This window comes from Pyxicephalus adspersus, chromosome 9 (assembly GCF_032062135.1).
Source record: "Pyxicephalus adspersus chromosome 9, UCB_Pads_2.0, whole genome shotgun sequence".
NCBI lineage: Eukaryota > Metazoa > Chordata > Amphibia > Anura > Pyxicephalidae > Pyxicephalus > Pyxicephalus adspersus.
Genome location: NC_092866.1, coordinates 7,516,128 through 7,538,267, shown reverse-complemented (window position 1 = coordinate 7,538,267; position 22,140 = coordinate 7,516,128). Strand labels below are relative to the sequence as shown.

At 42.2% G+C, this 22,140-nt stretch overlaps 1 protein-coding gene across 1 annotated transcript in view; it reads left to right on the top strand.

Moving 5' to 3' along the window:
- Nucleotides 1–14,315: 14,315 nt before the first annotated feature.
- LOC140338289 (neural-cadherin-like) overlaps nucleotides 14,316–22,140 on the top strand; it is a 76,909-nt gene continuing 69,084 nt past the window's right edge. The window contains exon 1 of the mRNA XM_072422450.1: nucleotides 14,316–16,059. Coding sequence (XP_072278551.1) covers nucleotides 14,559–16,059 — 1,501 coding nt within the window. The 5' untranslated portion in view covers nucleotides 14,316–14,558. The remainder of the gene's footprint in view (nucleotides 16,060–22,140) is intronic.

The window sequence follows — 22,140 nt, the reverse complement described above, 5'->3', positions numbered from 1 at the left end:
TACACTGCACCCAAACATGGAGACGCTACCCATGGCAGTGTTTGTGTAAGGTGCATTTTCTGAATTGATACCAATTTCTTACCCTTGCTTCGTTTGGCATTCCAATTAAATGCCCCCTGGACCTGGCTTGCCTTAAACTCTCCCCGCCCCTTTGATACCCGGTACTTACCCCTGGCTTTGCCCTCTGACCTACAAATTGGTTTGAAGCATTGGCCCTCCTGAAGTCTGTCTGCCTTTATGTGTTTCTGGTTCACCATCCTTTGCATACGCGGGCCCCGGGGGTAACTGAATGCTGGCATGGCACAACTAGCTACCCAAGGCTTGTCCATAGGCAAAGATCATGGAGATAGATTGGAGTATTGGCATCTGGTTAAGCATTGGCGTTGGAGCTGGGACTTATTACTGCAGCTAATATTTTTCTGGTCAAGTTTCCATTGGTCCTTGTGCTTTAAATAACTTTTGAGGGCTTTTGGGCGATAGAGCAGGCATAAGCATGGTGGGTCCTAACAAGAAGCTTTGATGGACCATTCACAATGAGCCAGTGATTGGTCATCAAATATATAAATTCAACATTTAGGTTTATTCCGAAGGGTAAATATGGTGGAAGGTGCTCAATTTAGTAAAAATTTAAGTAAATAAAGTCCGGTCGATCTGACTGGCTAATCCTTGCCTTCAGTGGCAATCACATGACTCATTGCTTTGGGATCCCATCACACGATTGGTTCCTGGAGACCATATTTGGCCCCTTCCTTAGGTTGTTGGTATGGAGTTCTGCTTTACCAAGCGTACTGACCACGATAATCTATTCTATTCATCTCATTCTTCATTATCTTCCCCGTCTCAGCCTATTGCGCAGTTTGTCCTGCACAGGCTCGGCGCCGCTCGCTGTATACTAAACAGTTTATTAGCTATTTCAGGGGCCACCACAATGCCACAACCACATTAAACAACAAGCGGCTCGTCCATCGACGGCCCGACACGACCGATGGGCGTTTATATGCGGCCGTATAATTGTGATTAGCACCCCAGCTCCCGCCGCAGATCTCAGACCCCCCCAACAACAACAACAACCCCCACCCATGCGTTCACATGTTTAATATCTCTATCAATGCGCCATCGTCAGCCGCTGCTGTCAAAGGCCGGCTATTTATACGCTCGGCGAGGAAAACAGAGCAATTATTTTTGTATCTCAAAAGAACGGCGACTCTTTATCTCGCCAAGATGGGTTTTTATTATTTTAGAGAAAGCTTTCCTGAAAACCTTGATTAAACTTCTGGAGGGAAAAAGGTTTATTGCGGCAGAATCGTTAATGTGTAAATACTGAGAGTAAATATGTACGCCGCGCTCTGCGAGATGAGGAATTAGCAGCTTTTTTTTTGTTTTAATTTGATTTTTATTTTATTTGAATCTTGATAAGATCTGTAAATGCAACCAATATGCATGGGGTATAAAAACACAATTGATTTTTTTGGTGCCCTTTTTTTTGCTGACACTTTTTATTACTGTGCCAAATCCAGAATTCAAGTACAAAACAATTACTTGTTGACCCTGGTGGAAAATTTTGTGATCCTCCAGCCGCTGATACCTTTGTGTTGCCATACCGTATGTCACTGCATATTGTGGCAATGCATATTTCTGTGCATTGGTGTGTCCTGGTGCCGTTTATTGTGAATGGCAGATCAATGGAACATGCATGTGCACTGAAATGCAGAATGGCATAATACATGGCTTTGCAATATAATGCAGCTTCCCCTATTTTCATGTGCCCACTTGCTTAATAAACTCATTGGATATCAATGGGCTGTTTATTACACTGCTATGTGCATCAATGGACAACACTGTGTACTGCAGTGCAAGCTTTGTGGTGCATTACTGCACATTCCTGAATAAACGGTCTATTGAAATGGACCCTGAATATTATGTTACATACATCCTGTGCTTTGCCTTAAAATCCCTCCACAGTTCTTGTCCCACTTACCTTTCTGACCTGGTAGAAAAATACTCCCCTAGCCGCTCTCTTCACTCCTCCAATGACCTACTAATGACTTTCTCACTCATAACCACATCACACACATGGCTCCAAGACTTTTCTAGAGCTGCCCTAAAGCTATGTACACACTTCCAATTATTATCGTTGGTAAACGAACGACGAACGATCCTGCACGATATCTGCGAACGATCGTATAGCAACGATCCTGTACATACAGATAACGACACGATCGTTCGCAGATATTGTACACACGATAGATGCGATCGTTTGAATGATACAGGAAGTGACGTGCACCACAGGAAGTAAGCGAACGTTCGTTCACCGCACATGCTCAGACCATGGACGATTAATGAACGACCGTACACACGATAGATGGTCAACGATCGTCGTCCAATCCGATCCGCCGGTCCGGTCGTTTATTTCCAACGACTATTCTCGTTCGTCGGCGTCGTTGGTTACTTTTTTTACGAACGATTTTTGCCCAATCGATCGTTCGTTCGTCGTTCATTTCCAACGATAAAAATTGGAAGTGTGTGTGCTTAACTCTCTGGAATGGTCTTCCTCGTCCTATTCAGCTTGCTTCTACTTTCTGCTCATTTAAAAGAGCCCTCAAACCCTAATGCTTCAACCTCACCTACCCGTCACTTAAACCCTCAGTACTTCCCTCTATTATATATCTCCCTTCCAATTATGTGCTGCTTCCCCACCTCTTCAATTGTAAGCTCTTCGGGGCAGGGTCCTCTCCTCCTCCTGTGTATTTGTCTGTCATTTGCAACTCCTATTTATTGTACAGTGCTGCGTAATATGTTGGCGCTATATAAAACCTGTTTATTCATAATAATATTAATAATAATATTAATAATAATACAGTAGTTCCCAGTTATATTAGTGGATTGGTGTCCTATCTACATAACAACTCCCCCATGTAATGAAGGTAGTACAGGGGGAGGTCTCCTGCAGTCCTAACACATGGGACTTCCTGTCCTAGGGGGTCAGTACTACATATATGCAGTACACATAGTGAGTGTGGGCACTGTAGGACAGTCAGTGTGTTGTTGGCAAGATCACCCAAAAAATATAGGAAAGTTAAAGATCGAAAAAGGAAAACTAATGCAGCTGCATCAGAGAACAACTTTTGGTCTTGGGTTTGGATGCCCCTTGTACTGTCTACTACAGTCTAACACAATCAGGTTGGGGCCAATTAGGGAGAAAGTCAGGGAAGGAAAGTTCAAGATGGCAGCTAACAACTTCAACCTCATTGTGATCAACCGGATTGGTTCTACACACAGAAAATCAAGTAACTATAAATGTTGCAATTATTATTATTATGCATTCCTATATTCAATGAACGTTTATTACATTTATCATGTTCTACTTATCTTTGTATGTAAACATGGGGTTGTTTATAGAGCTCAATAGCTCAGGCTCTGTGTCTCTTCATTCGGATTGTAATACATTGTCAGTCTATCCACCCAACTATCATCTGCCCATTCTACTATCTATCTATCTATCTATCTATTATCTTTTCACCCAACTATCTATAATCTAGCCACTTGGCTATCTATAATTTATTGTTCAAACTATCTATCATCTATCGACTAAACTATCATCTATCCACCCAACTATCTATCATCTATCAATAAAAATTACAGGTAGTCCCCGTTAACATACGAGATAGGGACTGAAGGTTTGTTCTTAAGTTGAATTTGTATGTAAGTCGGAACAGGTACATTATTTTAATATATGCAATTAGGACAGATGTTTGTCCCAACATATTATTAGGCAGTGTGGTGTCAGTTACTATATAAAATCTTCACTGTGAGTTAATCACAAATAAAGCAAAAAAAAAAAAAAAATCTTTATGGAGCCTAGACATTTTTTAACTTCTGGAGCAAGCTGTGCTTTGATATGCAAAAGAAAGAACTGCAGAGATTGTCTTGGTCATTAAAGAGTTACAAGAGGCTGCGGAAAGAGCTCAGTCCTTAAGATCACCCACAACCTCAGCATACTGCCCCTCCCCCTATCAAGCCTCCGTCCTGCACACGAGTGAGCAGGGAAGCCTTGTTCGTATTTAGGAGGCGTTTGTATGTCGGGTGTCCTTAACTTGGGGACTACATGTATTATCCACCCACACAACTATCTATCATCTATCTATTAAACTATCATCTGTCCACCGAACTATCTATCCACTCATCTGACTATCATTTTTCCGTCCGCCTACCCACCATTTCTCTATCTGCCTTCCTATCATCTATCCACTGAATATCATTCGTCTATCCACCATCTAGAACACATGGTATACCATGCATGATCTCCGTGTAGGGTCCCATGTCATTCAGTTAGGGTCCTAAAGAAAAGGATCTCTATTGTAGCTGATGATCAAACCCCCTTGAGGATTGGAGAATAAGAATGATGCAGAGATAATATTCCTTGAAATTCCCCCCCTTCCCAAAACAATATGCCTGCCAAGCTGCTCAAAAATGTGCCAGGAATACACCCTTTCACCCCGACCTCCATGTACCCATTGCAGTTGTGGCAGTAATACCCCGGGTCTTCACATGTTCCACTTCTTCAGTCATCCATCACTTTACCCATTTGTCAGAAACAATTGACCTGAGGAAGTGTGGGGGAGCCGCCATGAATTAGGGACACAGATAAAATCAGACCTAAATCTTCTGTCCCCCCTTACCAGTCCTGAATATTCCAAGATCCCATTCTCATGTGTGTGTTTTTAGAATTTTCCGTCCCCCATCGTAGATAAATTGCTATTGAATTATTCCTGAAAGCGGATGAAGTTACGCGACAGTGGACAGAGTTTTAATCTAAATACAATATATCCCCAACGCATTACTCTTCTGTACAAAGTGGGTACATTCTGTCCCGAGCTCTCCCTCAGATTAGTATTAATGGCGGCAGATTTGCATTAAAGTGTCCCAGGCGTAATAAAAGTCACTTTGCAGAGATGAGGCCTCGGGGACGCCGGCTCTGCTTGGCGTGCGGCTCCCCGGCTCTATTTGCATAGCATAATGGTTAAAATGATTTTTATGTGCGGGCTTGCCATGATAATCAGTATTTCTCTAGTTATGAATGATCTCTCAGCGCACAGGCGGTCTGTTAGCAGTTGTCAGAGATTTGGGTAATGGGTTACACACGTCTCACCATGGAGGTGCTGATTTATAAGACGCAGAATTGGACGCATAAGTAGCGAGAGGCGCTCCAGGCGCGTCCGGTTATTCCGGTCACATATTTATCAGTTCTGCATTTTTTTTAGTTTTTATTTTATTTTTCAAGTGATCCAAAATGATTCTTTTAAACCGCGCACACTACAGCAACATCAAAACCGGCCAATCATTGGAAACCATTATAAAAGTCGCCACTTTTTTTCTGTTTGCAGATACTGAAGTAGTTCAGCAGAGGGCTGGATGTGATTTGAAATGCACAAAATATAACTAGTTATTAATATTTATAAGAAATAACATTGCAGAATGTTGATATAGGGAGCATCTGATTGCCTTTGGTGATCAGGAAGGTTTTTTTTTTCTAAAATTGACTCAACGCTTTTAAAAGGTTTTTTTTTTTTTTTTGCCTTCCTTTGATCAACTACAGGTTTAGGTTTTTAAAGTGGAACTAAACCTTCAAAGTGAAAAAATTGTGACCAGGCAGGTTGTTTATTGCAGAAGGAACAGTCCATGCAATAAAATAAACTTAACTGCCTGATCCCGGTTTTTAATTTATACTTACCTGTCCTTGGCCCATTGCAGGTGCAACCATCTTCACTTGGTTCTCCATTGCTGGTGCCACCATCTTCACCTGGTCTTCCATTGCAGGTGCCACCTTATTCTCCTGGTCTTCCATTACAGGTGCGACCATCTTCTCCTGGTCCTCCATTGCTAGTGCCACCATCTTCACCTGGTCATTTATTGCTGGTGCCACCATTTTCACCTGGTCCTTCATTGCTGGTACCACCATCATCACCTGATCCTCCATTGCTAGTGCCACCATCTTCTCTTGGTCCTCCATTGTTAGTGCCACCATCTTCAGCTGGTCTTCCATTGCAGGTGCCACCTTATTCTCTTGGTCTTCAATTACAGGTGCCACCATCTTCTCCTGGTCCTCCACTGCTAGTGCCACCATCTTCACCTGGTCATCTATTGCTGGTGCCACCATTTTCACCTGGTCCTTCATTGCTAGTGCCACCATCTCCTCTTGGTCCTCCATTGTTAGTGCCACCATCTTCACCTGGTCTTCCATTACAGGTGCCACCATCTTCACCTGGTCCTCCATTGCTAGTGCCACCATCTTCACCTGGTCTTCTATTGCTGGTGCCACCATTTTCACCTGGTTCTTCATTGCTGGTGCCACCATCCTGGTCTTCTATTGCTGGTGCCACCATTTTCACCTGGTTCTTCATTGCTGGTGCCACCATCTTCACCTGGTCTTCTATTGCTGGTGCCACCATTTGCACCTGGTTCTTCATTGTTGGTGCCACCATCTTCACCTGGTCTTCCATTACAGGTGCCACCATCTTCTCCTGGTCCTCCATTTTTAGTGCCACCATCTTCACCTGGTCCTCCATTGTTATTGCCACCATCTTCATCTGGTCTTCCATTGCTGGTACCACCATCTTTTCTTGGTCCTCCATTGCATGTCATTACAACTCATGTAATGACATGAATACATCACTCAGTCCTGCGGAACTGAGCCCAGTCTGTGTGATGTCTCCCCCTGGTAAATGTGGCCGGAATTACAGGATAGTGGCAGAATGATGCAAGATCATTCAGCCTTAAGAGCTCTGGGGCAATGTTGGACTGTGGAAAAGGTAACAAGAAGTTGGATTTTTTTTTTACACATCTGGAGGGACTTAAAAAAAAAACTGATGAAGAAATATTTTTGATTAAACTTGATGATCATGTGGCTCCAAATGTAACAATGTAGCAAAATTAAAACAAACTGGAGATCAAAACAGATGTCTGTAGACATTTTGAAGTAGATATAAAATATTTAATAAAAGTGCCTTGTACGAATTTGCAATAAAATGTTTGGATTCACCTTTTTTATTCTGTTATCTTCGAAACGTTTCCCTGCAGTACTTCTCTTCCACCACAGGGTGTCCCCATTCCTCAAAATTGAATGAAAGCTGTCATCATTGAACTACCTTTCCCTAAACTGATGGACCCACCCAAAAGAAGGTGGGGCATTGAATTACTCATCTCTCTGTCATTCTGCTTTCTCCTCCTATCAGCTAACTCCATGCTAGGACATTAACTGATTGACTTCTTGTAGTGTTTTTCTCTCCCACCCTGAGCTCTGCTGTACAGGATTGAAATAGGCCTGAACCTGTTGTAATCCAGGTGCTTATTTTTAAAATATATTAAGTGATGTATTGATATTGACAGAACTGAATCTTTTGTGTATTTCATATCCGAGGGACCTAAGAAATGAGACAGGTTGGATAGTCATATAGAATGAGATCATCTTGTGATGCTTCCTGATCCAATAACTGCTCCGCATGGGAGGGCTCAGTTAGCTGATGTCACAATGGAGGAGGAGCTACACAGGGGCACCCCTGCCGGTAGGAAAAATAATTGCAATCAGGGAAGATTTTCTAACCTGGTCAGTCATTTTTTTAATTGAGATCCCTACATCAAATTAGCCCTCCCACTTTAAAAAAACAATCTCCGTTATTGCAAAAAAAAAATATACATAATATTAATAAATAAAATTATTTTATAGTCAGCAAAATCATTTCTTTTTTCTTGTTCAAAACTATATCACCGCAATCACTGGACTCATCTTCTGTAGTGAAAGTATATCCTGTTTGCTCTTTACGCTAACTCTAGGGCAGAGGGCAGAGGCCCCCTTTAGGTTCAATCTCTTTTAAGAGGTGCAAATCTGCAAGTCGATTCAATAAGCAGTCCTGCTGCGTATCGCACCGCAAGCCACATTGTACAAATTACAGTGTAAGCCTCTTAAGGCTCTAGCAGTAATTAAGGTTTGTGCTCATTAATAAGTAGAGCGGTCACAGATCCTTCTAAGCTGCCATAGAAACAGATGTCAGTATTACCCAAAACTACTGCACATGCTGGCAAGGCGGCAGTGTGGCCGCTGCCCCCTGCTGGTCTCTTCATGCAATGCAGTAACCTAAGACATGATTCACTCATTCTTTGGGACTCATTGACATTGGCTTTTTTTCAAGTGTGTTGCATTTTTTTGTAGATATAATATTTTTATTATTTTTTCCTTCCTATTTGTTTCTCTATACACTTTTGCTCATTACATATGCAGATCCTCTTCCTTGCTTAGTCCAATATTATGCTTTGCCATTGTTATCTCACTGCTAGTTTGTCATACAGATTAATAAACTCTCTGCAGTCTCTAGTGACATGAAACGTGACCCACAAAGCTGAGGATTATGAGGATACGTTTGCTTTATGCATTGGTAATGCAGTGCAAACTGGATGAATATGCAGAGTGTAATATAGAGCTTGTTAATCAATGACAAATAATCACATGAATAAAATCTATTACAATGCAATGGGGAGGAACATGGGACATTAGGACCTGGACATGACCACTTCTATTTCTCTTCTGCATGATGAAACTAAGCAGGGGTGGGCCAAGCTGCAGTGGGACCTCCCACTGGTCTATTCCCACCGGTCTGACTCTGTTCACAGATATCTGGCACACATTAGCCCTTGCTAAAACCTCTCACCTTGATACAAAGCTACAATGTTGCAATTTGATGACTGGAGAGAGGACCAAGGAAATGCTTCCTTCTGCAAATTAGTGATCCTCCCATGAGGAACCTTGGCACTTCCTTTTATGGAATGAAAACTTTTATCCTCATCTTACAATTTTCCTTTTGCCACTGTGACACATGGACTTCTTATGGAGACTAAAGATGACCCTTTCAGTACACAATACACAGACATGGTGCGCTATTGTCAACAGGAAACCCACCCTGAGCAATGCCATGAAGCCATCAATGGAGAGCATGTGGACTGAAAAAGGCTTCATGGAAATTCAGCAAATTGTTAATGATAGAAAATGCTATGACCAATACAATGATCTTCAGTTATCCACACTTGTAATGGCGTTATATTGAGCATGCTACTAAAACACATGGTGATTTACTGTCATTGTGCGTTGCAGCTCAGAATGGATTGCACCCACACGCACTTCTACAGTGTTCTGCCGCTCACCTGCATTAAAGCACATTGCTATGCGCAGATTTATTCTGAATGGGCTGCCTAATGCAATGCTCTTCAGCATATAAAAATCCATATTTTGTACTGCACTGCCCTATGGGGTGAATGGGCCCTAAAGGTCGAAGGTGGTGCTTTTATTTCAGACAATGAGAGCAGAGCTGAACATCTAGCACACAGCCATCCAATTATCAGACATGAGATGGAAATAAAAACTCTTCCTTGGATGCCAATGTTACGGGGGTGGAGGGCAACACTTAGGGAATGGGCAGAGGGGCTGGCACGGATGGAGTTGCTATGAGATATGTAATAAATGCTTATGGCTTAGCAAAGTCAGCAGGTTTATTTGGCTCTGCATTAAGAACAGTCGGTGCCTATTTGTAAGAAGTGGCACCTGGAGTACCAACTCTCAACCAACTCCCAACCTTACCTTTAACATGCAATGACTGCCCCTGAGTGCCCCACATTTATTACAGCCCCCCCTGCTGCTCATGTAAGGGGAGGCCAGGAGGGATCTGGCTGCCCATACTCATACCATGCTTAACACTACATCACCAGTCTGCTGCAGGTAGATCCATGACTTAAGGAATAGAAGTTCAATGAATGTAAGGGACAGGTTGAGGAGGAAAGAGTAAGAAGATGCCGAAAGCAATGGTGGACATAGCCAATAGTGGGCCTCTGTTCAGAACTGGCTTGGGTCCTCCCCAACTGAACTTATTTGGGACCCCTCTGGACTGAGCTGGGGCCCTCACACTTTGCACCTTCCTATATCCACCCCTGGCTGGAGTAGGCCAGGTAATGAGGCAGGCAAGTTATATCTGACTTTTTGCAGCTTTTATTGCACATTGTGAGAAGCTTGCAGTGTGCAGTGCCATCTAAGTGAGCAATTTCAGTCCATGAAAGGACCCAGTAAAATTATGCAAGACCGAAAAGAATGCGTAATACCAGGTTAAGTCCACACAAGTCAAATGGAAAATGAAGGGAGCACAACACACATGTACTTCACTTCCCATCCATATATTGACACTAGGGGGCACCATTTTCACCCATTCAAGCTATATGCCTGTGTTAACAGGTAACATACTTACAGGAGGAGAGAGTAAAGTAGGTACAGGGAACAAATGTTCCTCTTTCCCTGTACAGTAAACATTCTGCAGATGGAGAGGTGACACCACAGTATTCCCTAGCTATAACCAAGAAAATGGTGTCACCCTTCCAGCTGTGCAGTCTAGCAGAGGTGCATGAATCCCAATAGAGGCCAGACATACATATGTGTATTTCATCAATGTTAGATAAAGAGCTGCTTTAAGGTAACGTTTTTTAAAACTTGGGGAACCAAGAGCCCTTGTGTTGCCATTGCCATCCCATCAGAGCCACAACACCCCTTTGTCTTGCTGTTTTCTTTGGATAGCCTTGATATATATTTTTCTCTTCTTCTAAGTGAATACTGATGCTGTTCTGTAGTAGGAAAGTGTGAACACCTCCCTATTTTTTAAAATGCAGCTGCTGTAATTTCAATTGATTATATTTCTCAGGAGCGTCTCTTGAGTGTTGGGGCTGTGGACGGTGATAATGTGAGAGTAATTTTCCTCGCTCCTGAAAATGTCAGCGTTTTATTGATGCATTCTATATTCCTGTTACGCCTGAAAATTCATATACCGCTAAGAACGTTAATAACAAACCCCTCCAGCAGGCATCTCGCCACTCATTTGTGCTTACATATTGGTCGGGTAGGTGACAGCGTGTCTCCGGGTAAAAGTATGTGACTTTAATGTCTATCCTGTGTTTATTGAATTTATTCCGGCTCTCTCAGAACTGACATCAAATAAGTGGTCTCTAGTGGTGCGAAGCATGAAAGAAAATATTTTCAATGCACAAATCCAACGTTTATTAAGTGTATGGAAATTTGAGAGTCGCTGATGTACTGGGGTGGCCGTTAGCAAAAATGGGGGTGCTGAAAAAGAGTCTCATTTTGGTTAAAAAGAGCATGACCTTTGTATTTTGGAGGGATTTGGTTGAGAGTGGCATGGGGTATCAAGTATTGGTAGGTGTAAGAGAAGACCAGTTCCCCGGTTGAGCCCTTCCCCGAAAAAGCCCTTCACCACCATGGCTGGACAGGCTTTATATAAGGGGCATTTGCATGATATTGCTTTTACCCATCTTTTTGGATTACCCTGCCTTATGCCTAAACTTTTGACCCACCGCCAACTTGATGAGTTTTCTTCTGATGACTGTACCCTTTATGGCCTGAGAGGTACCTACTTTCACCCATTTCTGGAAATCTGTTGCTGTTCCTGTTGGCTCTTACACCGGCTGCAACCTACTTTGTATCCTCACCTTTATGACTGACTCCTGCAGCTATCAGCTCCTCCATTGCCCTGGTGCCACCTTTTACCTCAATCAGGTTCACTTGGGTTGGAAAAGCAAGAAAGACTGCCCTCACCACCTTGGATCCCATCAGGTACTTGACATTAGGACCTAATAATATAGAGAAGATTCAGAGGTGATACTATAATAGTTGGGCCAATTCTAAACCAAGGTCCCTCTTGGCAATGAGTGGCATGGGATATCAGGTATTGGTAGGTGAACGAGAAGTACAGTTGGCAGGATGACCAGTGTGGTATAAGGTCCTTCACCACTATGGGTGCACAGGTATTGTATGTATAGGGGTGCAGGTATTTGCATAATGAGTTGAAGTGCAGAAGGGAAGGAGGACCAAGTAAAGACCAATGTATGCTGTGGTAAGGTGTGCCAAGGAGAAGAAAAAAAATAAATATAACAAAAAAAAATCCAGACAATAAAACTGTAGTGAGCCAATGGTCAATGTAGACAAGAGGCCACTTTGCCAGTACTCTGTCCTCAAGGAATTCCTAGCAACCTCTGGAGATTCCCAATGGTTCCACGGAACTCTTCTTAAGAATGGAGATTCATTAAGTCTGTAGTACTATAATACAAGAGATGGAGGTAATAGGCACTTAGGGGAGGAGTGGGTTGGATTTTGGCATTTTACCCCCAGGCCAGTACTAATAACATATATTGGGCTGATTATCCCAACTGGAATACTTCACTATTCAGTTATCAATAAAAGGAATGCTTCCCTAGGGGGGATTTATCCAAGTCAATTTTTTCATAAGCCAAATAAACAAGCCATTATGTTTTCTTGAGTTCTAAGTGGCATATTCATTAGGACCCTACATTTCTGGCAAGAATCTGAATGGATCTTGGGTGTGCAGTCGGCTTCTGTGCAGTAGGGCTTGGTTTTATTAATGAGAGTTTAGGCTTTATCATTCTTAAGATATGTAAGCTTGAGACCAACAAGTTTTTGTGTAGGCCTTGATGACTATGATGAAATAGACACTTCATGATCTCTCAACATTTGATCTGGTGCCATTTTTTTTCTTAAAGAGTGGGGAGTCTTCAATGCACTATGCATTTTATAGATTGAGGGGTTACCTGTTGCACCTTGCGGAAGTCATGTACTATATGTTTTACATTAGTGACTCCTTTTCGCAGTCTATACTAACCATATCAGTGCCAACACCACCCCTGGACTAAGTGGCATCCACGCTTGTCTGGTAACTGGGGCAGATATGAAAGGAAGACAGAACAGCAGTATAAAGCAGTTAGGGTCAATGCTTCAAATCTGTTTAAAAAAGTGACAACTTCTATCATGACTTTGGGTTTTCGCTCAGGCACTGGGGATAGATAGCAGAACACCTTAGGGGGCAATCTACCCTGAGGACCTCCAAAGTAGAGAGAGAGAGGAAGAAGAAAAAACGAGAGGGGTAAGGTTAGAGAGAGAGAGAAGAAGAAGAATAAAAAGAGGTGGGTAAAAGCAGAGAGAGAAAGAGAGAAGAAAAGGGGAGAAAAAAGAGAGAAGGACAACGAGAAAGGGAGGGAAATGGAATGGGAGAAACAGACAGAATGAATGGAAAGGGATCCAAGGAGAGGAAGAGAGGGGGATACAAAGAAGGAAAGAGAGAGAAAAAAAAAAAAAAAAAACAGTGACATTCCACCCTGAGGACCTCCAAGATAGAGAATACAGACAGAAATGGAGAGTTAAAGAGGAGAGACAAGGAATGAGGGGCAATGGGTGGGGGGATAGGAGACAGAGGGGAGAAAAAGGGAGAAAGAAGAGAATGGTGGGGAGGGGCAAAGAGAGAGAAAGGGAGAGATATAGGGGGAGGGAAAGAAGAGACTGAAGGGGGGCAAAGGGAGAGCAACAAAAGAAGAAATAGAGGGGGTGGGGGGATAAAGTTGTAGAGAGAAGAAGAAGAGGGGAGAAAAAAGAGAAAGGGAGTGAGAGTAACAGACAGAGAATGAATAGAAAGGGGGCAAGGAGAGGATGAGATGGGGATAAAAAGAAGGAAAAAAGAGAGAAGAAAAGGAGAGAAATGGGTGAGCGGGAAACAGAAGGGAAGAGAGGAGATCAGAGGGGAAGGAAGGGGGGGGGGGGGTGAAAGCAAGGGATAAGGAATGAAAGGGGGAAAAGGGTTAGGATAAGAGAAATGGAGACACAAAGAGAGGGAGGGATGGGTGGGTGTGGGAGAAAGATAGGAAAGTTTTAAAAAATGGGATGAGAGGGGGGAAAGGAGAGAATGAGTAAAAGATACAGGGGGCAGATGGATGGATGGAGGGGGAAGGAAAGGAAAATTGGGGGGCAGAGAGAGGGGAAGCAAATGTAAAAGGGGAAGAAAGTCAGAAGGAAAAAGAAAGAGGAACAGAGAGAGGGCTAAACATACACTATGTGCAATACAAAGTCTCTGGCTCTCTGTATTCTTATTTCTGTGGAGAAGGAGGGAACTGACATGACTGAAATAAAGGAATACATAGGAGAGAAATAAGGAATACATAGGAGGGGATAAATAAAAGAATACATAGAAGGAGAAAGATAAATATGATTCCATTTGAGGAGATAAATAAAGGAATACATAGGAGATAGATAGATATAAAAGGAATATATAGGAGGAGATAGATAAATAAGGAATACATAGGAGACTGATAAATAAGGAAAACATAGGAGACAAATAAATAAGGAAAACATGTGAGACAGATAAATAAAGAATACATAGGAGGAGATAAATAAAGGAATACATAGGAGACTGATAAATAAGGAATACATAGAAGATAGATAAATAAGGAATTCATAAGAAGAGAGATTCTCCCCAGCACTCCAGCGCACGTCTGTAGAGCGCTGTTTGCTCACTCTCCCCCCACAGGCTGTCCGTGGAATTGCAGGCGGAGTTCCGTCCTCGCAGCACTCTGTATGTAGCAGCGCTCAGAGCTCGCTCTCCTCAGCATCTGGACCATGTTCTGCTAGAAGAACCCCTCAAAGCACCGGAACATTCTCTTCTCACACAAGAATGGACAGTACCAGCTTCTTCCATTGCTTCCTACTGTGTCTGGTAGCTCAGAGTGATGGAGCCAGGAACAGGAGACCTGTATTCTCTGGGTCAGTCCAGGAGAACCGGCCGGCAGGGACCAAAGTGAACGGGCTGACTGTCTACCTGAACCGATTGAGTCCAGAGCCCTGGTGCTCCAAGGTGGCAGGGAGGAAGTGGCACCTGAAGCTTTTGGGGGAAGATGACTCTCACTTTGAGCTCTATTTCCACCACAGGTATGCCCAGTTGTCCCTCAGGACTGCCCAGCAGCTGGACAGGGAGCTCAGGTCCAAATATATACTGAGACTGGGGCTATGCTGCAAACTTTGCCTGTCCCCTGAGCACACAGTGACAGAACTAGCCCTGCTTACTGTCCATGTCCTGGACCTCAATGATAATGCCCCCAGGTTCAGCCCCACCACCTTGTCCAGGATCAGCCTGGATGTGACCACAGGACTCAAGTCTGAGGTCTACAGGGTCAGCGCAGAAGATGCCGACCAGGGCACCAACGCTGATTTAGTTTACTTTGCAGAACCCATCAGCAAATACTTCTTTGTCATCCCTAAAACCGGCCAGGTGGTGCTGGTGGAGTCCATTCTGAACCTTAAGAAAAGCATCAACTTGACTATATTTGCCAGGGACCATGGGCAGCCCCCTTTGGTCAGTGCACCCTTGGCAGTAGAGATCTCCCCCAGGATGAAGAAGTTTGGGGCAATGCATAAAGAAGAGGTGACTAGACTGAAACGATCCCTATTTGTTGTCTCATCTGAATTATCTACTGCTGAGGACATCTCTGGTGGCTTCTTTGTACAGACCATAAGTAGTGGGGTTGCAGAAGGATACAACCAGGAAAGATCCTTTGTCTCATCAGATGTACCCTTTCTTGGTGGTACCACTGTTGGTGCCCCTTTGGAAGTGCGTCAGGTGCTGGCTACCATTACTAAGGATACCACTACTAGGTCCTATAGGTTTAATGACCTTTCTATTGCAAATATGCAGAGACTTAAACAATCCCCTTTCACCCAAGATCCCTTTGCAAGCCATGAGGTCCCAACTGATAGCTCAAGTTCTACCACCATGGACATGGAACCTTCTCAAAGGATAAAGACCTTGGACATGAGCAGACCTGAAGGTTCTTCATGGTCTCCATACTCCTCTGTTGTTTTAGTTCCTGAAGATACCACCATTGCCACCCACCTAGAAGAGAATGGTTCTTGGGAACAGAACCGGCTGAGAAGATCCCCTGTGTCACCAGATTCCTTTTCAGCTGTGTCTGTTCCAGAGGATACCCCAGTTGGCACAACCATCACCACCTTGGTGTCTAGAGAGCTCCACTCTCCTTGGTATGAGCTGGTGTCCCCATCCCCTGAGGACTCCCCTGTAGCTGTGAATAAGGATACTGGAGATGTGTTGCTGATCAGAACCTTGGACAGGGAATCTCAGGACAACTATGAATGTCTCATCAAAGAGCAAGAGAGAGCTGGTAAGTCATTGGCTAGAGTCCTATATGGCTCATTTCTATCATTATCCTTAATAATGGTCAAACTGTAATATTAAAAAAAACTTTCATTAAACTCTATAACATCAGTATAATCAGAGAGTGCTTGAAGGTTTTTTTTATATAAGGCATACGCTACTAAAAATGCATAATGAAACAGAAATTTGAATGAAAATCCAAAAATAGTATTAAATATTCGGTGGAGCAATTTACCTGGATGTAGTATTTTTATTTAACCGGTTAAAGGGCCAGTCAGTGCAAAAGTGATGTTTATTGATGGAGTGTTGTAGGCAGAGCCACCTGTTGAATTCTTACTGTGTATCTTAAGATCTCCATTTGTACTATCAATTGCTATATTTGACATAGTTGTGTTAAATCCCATATAATGAAATATTAAAAAGACTGTCATCTTCAAAACCCCAAAACTACAATGTATCCAAAGCAAGGCAGAAAACTCCTAATTATTTCCTTGCTCTGTTGTTGACCAACTTGGATATTTTATAGGTTCCTGTCCACCTTAGGTATTCTCATTCCTTTTATTATGTCTACATTCAAAAGGCAGAGTGGGAATCCCTGATTGTGGCCATGGACGCTGTACAGATCAGTGAAGAGATCTCACCAACAGAGTCACAGTGAGATAAAAGAAACTATGAGAAGGTTTAGCTCTCCACCATCTATTATATCGTTTTTTGGTGGACTGACACTTTATGTTCCATTCTGTGCCAGTTTGCAGTATATTGCAGGTTAAAGGTCGTTAAATTGGCAACAGCCATTGTAGACATCATGGGGTGATATCACAGATGATCCTCCTACAGCTCGACAAATCAAAATGTTGCTGAAAGTGTATTTCTAGGCAAAACTTTTTTGGGGTTACACTCTTTGCCTGCCCTCATTTTGTAAAGGAGATCATTGTCCTCTAGAATGAGATGAAAATCCCTAAACATGAAATAAAATCTTTTAATGTCAATGCTGTTTCGGGGGACAATTCCCTAAAAAGAGAATTTGGCTCACTTTAGGAATATATCGTCTTATTTTCTTTTGTATCTCTGGGACAGGAAATTAATGGTCCACAGAAAGCTAAAAAGATAAACTGGCAGGGATTTGACCCTTTCCTATTCTTTGGCTAGAGGTACACTGGTAATACTCGCCTTTGGTTGGATGTTTCCCTTAAAAATGGCAATTTTTACCAACATATGCTACGTTAAGCAAATGTGTCTGATTTTCCAAAATTGCTATACATTTCTAATCTGGTATGCAGCTGCATGAGCAACTCTTTAATGTAATGGAAACAAAATCTGTAGCAAATCCCCTTTGTATTGTTATGCGTAGGATTATCTCAGCAATGGTTAAAGGGTCAGTGCATGGATGCTTCAGTTTTAATGGATTCAGCAGAGGTAACCACCTATCAGGGTTTTTTGTGAGATGTTTGATGGAGAATATAAGAGGAGGAGCTGGGAACACACAAAGGTGGGCAAGATCAAAGCTTGGAACTGTAGAAGCAAGATCCCAGTGTTGGGGTATCAAAGGAAGCCAGCCGGTGACTCAGTCCACCAGGTTCTATCTTTAACCCATATATATTGCTATTGGTTAGACAGAACCATTCCACTCTTTGAGGGCTACATTCAGGCTGGATTAGGGTGGAACAGTGTGATTTTCTGACTTATTCTAAACAAATAATTGCTTGATTTATGGCTGCTTATTGCAGAAATATGTGAAATGTGTATGTGCACCCCCTGCTCCACTTAAGGAATAGAGATGAGGACACTTGCCCCAATGTGGGTTAGTTCTCCAACCACATGAACCTACTTATAGACTTGCATTGGCATAAAGAGTGACACCTGTGCTTTAGACTAGCATTAGGATAGAATGACACCTGTCCTACTGAATATCATTAGGAGAGGGTCACACCTGTCCTATACATTTGCATTCAGAGAGAAAGACTCAAACTTGTCCCACACATTACTAGGATTTGTTGGGAGACAAAATTACACCTGTCCCATAGACCATTTGGAGAAAAGAAATCACAACTTTACTATAGCCCTTCATTGAAAGAGAGTGATAAATGTCCCATAGGCTATTTTTATGTAAAATAACCACACCTGCCCCATAAACTGTATTGGGAAACAAAATGACACCTTCATTAACAGAGAAAGTCACAAATGTCTCATAGACTGTTACTGGGAGAAAGAAACACACCTGTTCCTTTATTGTGAGAAAGAAATACACTTGTTCCATAGACTATCACACCTATCCCTTATACATATATCCAGAGAGAGTCATATCTGTCCTATATACTTGCAGTGAGGAGGCGAGTTATACTTGTCCTCTTGAATATCATTGGGAAAACGATTTATACTAGACCTATAGACCTGCATTGGCAGTGTAAGTCATACATATCCTTTTGATTTGCATTGGTGGTGAGAGACACATCTGTCCCATGGACTTGCATTATCAGTGAGAGACACACCTGTCCCATAGACTTGCATTAGCAGTGTGAGACACACCTATCCCATAGACTTGCATTAGCAATGTGAGACACATCTGTCCCATAGACATGCATTTATTAACACAGTCACACCTGTCCCATAGACTTGCATTAGCAGTGTGAGACACAACTGTCCCATAGACTTGCAATATTAATGTGAGACACACCTGTCCCATAGACTTGCATTATCATTGTGAGGCACATCTGTCCCATAGACTTGCATTAGCAGTGTGAGACACACCTGTCCTATAGACATGCATTAGCAGTGAGAGACACACCTGTCCCATAGACTTGCATTATCAGTGTGAGACACACCTGTCCCATAGACATGCATTTATTAACACAGTCACACCTGTCCCATAAACTGTCATTGGGGAAGAAAGTCACATTTGTTCAATGAAGTATCATTGGCAGATCATTGGGACCATCAAGGTTATAGATCAGAAGTCCTTATGTAAAATATATTGTCATCATTGGTAACATATTGGCCCCTGTACTATTTCAAACACAAATCCAGCAGAGAATAACAAGATAAAAATTAAAAGTCTATTACAAGATAAAATACCAAAGCCAGCTGTTGCTGCCATCTTCACCTGCAATGTAGAAATTCCCCCAGCAGTACTCATTTCTACCACTAGAATACCCCTTTATAAAGTGCCAACATAATCCGCAGTGCTGTACAAAGTCAAAAACCATATCAACGACTGGTACTTAAGTTGCATCCCCTGAGCCCAGGCCATCCTGGACCCACCCCCAGCATGTGATTGGACAGGAGATGCAGATCAATGATTAGCCAATTTCTCAGTCACTCTTCTTTCTTATCTATCAGCAAGCACAGGAACTGACTGGCTCTATGTGCTTCTTCTATTCTTACACTCCTGAGACAAACTAATAACAAGTCAGATTCTGATGCCTACCCTGCTTGCTTTAAGAAATACTTGAATTGCATGAGCTGCATTCATTTGTATTTTAATATCTGCCTGGAGTTTGTTTTTTAAATGTAACCTTGTACAAAGCCGGACACTAGCAAGCTGAGAAATACCTGAAAAAAAGATTATATTAAAGCCGCGAAACGCGTTAGTGACCACAACAAACACCTTCCATTTACAATCCCATCCTTCATCTATTTCTCTATACAGCTTCACCCCTTTGCTGTACCATATTTTGCTTTTCAATCCTAGTGAACTGCTGCATGTTCCAATGAGCTTTCTTTGAGCTTGGCCTCGCCACTTGGTCGGAAGGGGAGTTAGCGGTATGATGGAGCTTTCATGTAAATTCACGGGCGAGTGAAGGAAATAGGCAGCCACTTAATGCGTGCGTAGACGATGCGAATTGCTTCCCTCGACGCGCTCCAAGGTACGCCAACCCCCCCAAAAAAAATGGCATTCAGAATCACACGACGTTAACCGCAGATAAGACGCCAAAACGCATTCTGCCGTCTAATCTCCCTCCTACTTATTATGGATTTATTCTGCTTATTATGTATATATAACAAGACACTTTTCATTTCGGCATCTTTTTTTTTTTTTTTTTATATTTATTTTTTTTTTTCACGCCTGCTGGAGAATGTTCAAAGGATCAACTACTTTGTCAGCAAAGTTAGGAATTTTTTTTTTTTGTGTTATGCTTGAGTTTGCTTTAATCACGTTCAGTCGCCGAGGCTTATTTACCAGAAGTGCGTTTCAGGGGCGAATTTGCATTAAACCATAGCAACCGGGCTTTGGTGCTCATTGTCTAATCTACATTAGAGAGACGCTTTTTTCTGTTTTTGCAAAGCTGCAGATCTCGGCGGCTGGCGGACTACGGCTCGTAGAGGAGGTGGAAGAGAAGGCGGGTCGAGGAATGGGTCAATGATGTGCTTCAGAGCATGATGAGGGTTAATAAAAAAGACATCAGAGTCTGAATCCTTCATGTGATAGTCACTAGAGCATATGGGCTTTCAGGGAGTTATTTCACTCTTTGACCTCTGGCCAGAAAGTCAGGGATGCTTTTCACTGTCCATGTACAATAAAGACATCTAGGTGAATTTCTTTGCTCTTTTCAATTTATTTTATCATATCTATTTATAAAGGACTCTTTAAGCTCTATTTATAAACTATTCCCCCAGACAATTCCTCTGAAATTCGCTAGTGGTGAATTTTAGGGTCATATTTTTCTACGGGTTTCCTAATAAAACAATGACTCATTCTGCCATCTAGTGGCCAATCATCAAAAGCGCACAGCAGTCACGATAGTAAATGAATAGGAAAGAAATGAATTTTAAGGGGAAAATTGAAAAGGGAATAATTTATAAAAAGAGTCCTTCATGTTTTTAAGTGCTAGCGCATGTCTTCATTGTAGCTAATTATTCACTCCTTGACCTCTAGTCAGAAAGTGATCATTTTTTCCATACATGTAGCATAAGTATGGGTGCATTTCACTGCTGTCTTCCATTTACTATTGTTATTTATTATCTTATTAGGTGTTTAAATCACTCTTTGACCTGTAATCAGAATGAAAATAAAGGATGACTATCATATAGATATATATTTGTATAAAAGGGAAATGTAGAGGTGCATTTCTTTGCATATTTTAGATATCTCTTCAGGTGTTTAGTTGGTAGTGTATTATTATTATTATTATTATTATTATTATTAATAATAATAAACAGGATTTATATAGCGCCAACATATTATGCAGCGCTGTACATTATATAGGCATGTGTGCTTGCTAGTTATTTTCTCACTCTTTGACCTCTGGTGAGAAAGTCAATGATTGCTTTTTCTTTACATATAGCATGGAGAAGTATAGGCGCATTTCTCTGCTGTCAATTTAATATTAATTCATGTGCTGACAAGGAGAATGTTGATAGGAGGGGAAATAAGAGTGATGGAGAGATGAGCTCATCACTGAGCTGCTTTTCTTTTCTCACACTGGCTGGGGGCGGGTCCATGACAGCCTGAGTTTCGAGGAAGAGAATTGAATGATGATGTCATCTAACTAGTAAGACTGAGGACATCTAGTGGTTAAAAAGTAGTACTGCATGGGATAGATCGTCGAAGATATTTTTATGATCTGAAAACATTTTGGGTGTTGCTTCAGGGCCGCTATCCACAAAGCCTACTAAAGTGATCTATATGGTTTATAAATTGCCATTGGAAATTGTTTTACAGCTGTCTCTGGGGGTGACAATCTGAGAAAGCTAACAGGGGATTTTCCTTACCACATTGGTGTCCCTGCCTTCTCTACGTTTTGGGCAGCTGTCCTCACTGCCCTCCCCCAATTACACCTTTAGTGGGATTTCCTGTTTTTGGCTGCAGGGGATTGGGACGTGTCAGTGATCGGGTTTATTTAGGGTTTATAGGACGATCTGTGTTTACTTTCAAGATGAGAAAGGATTGTGTTCTCCATGGAAAGTTTTTTTTTTTTTAAAAAGCTGAGCCTTCATCATTAGTATTCTAATCCCCTGTTATTTACAGAGACCACCTACAGGCATTTATGTCATTGTACCTATCCCAGGGCAGAACTGCAAGAGAGAGGAAAGGATTGGGGGCGGGAGAGGAAGGGAGGGAGGGAGAGTGGGGAGAGAGGGAGCGAAAGAG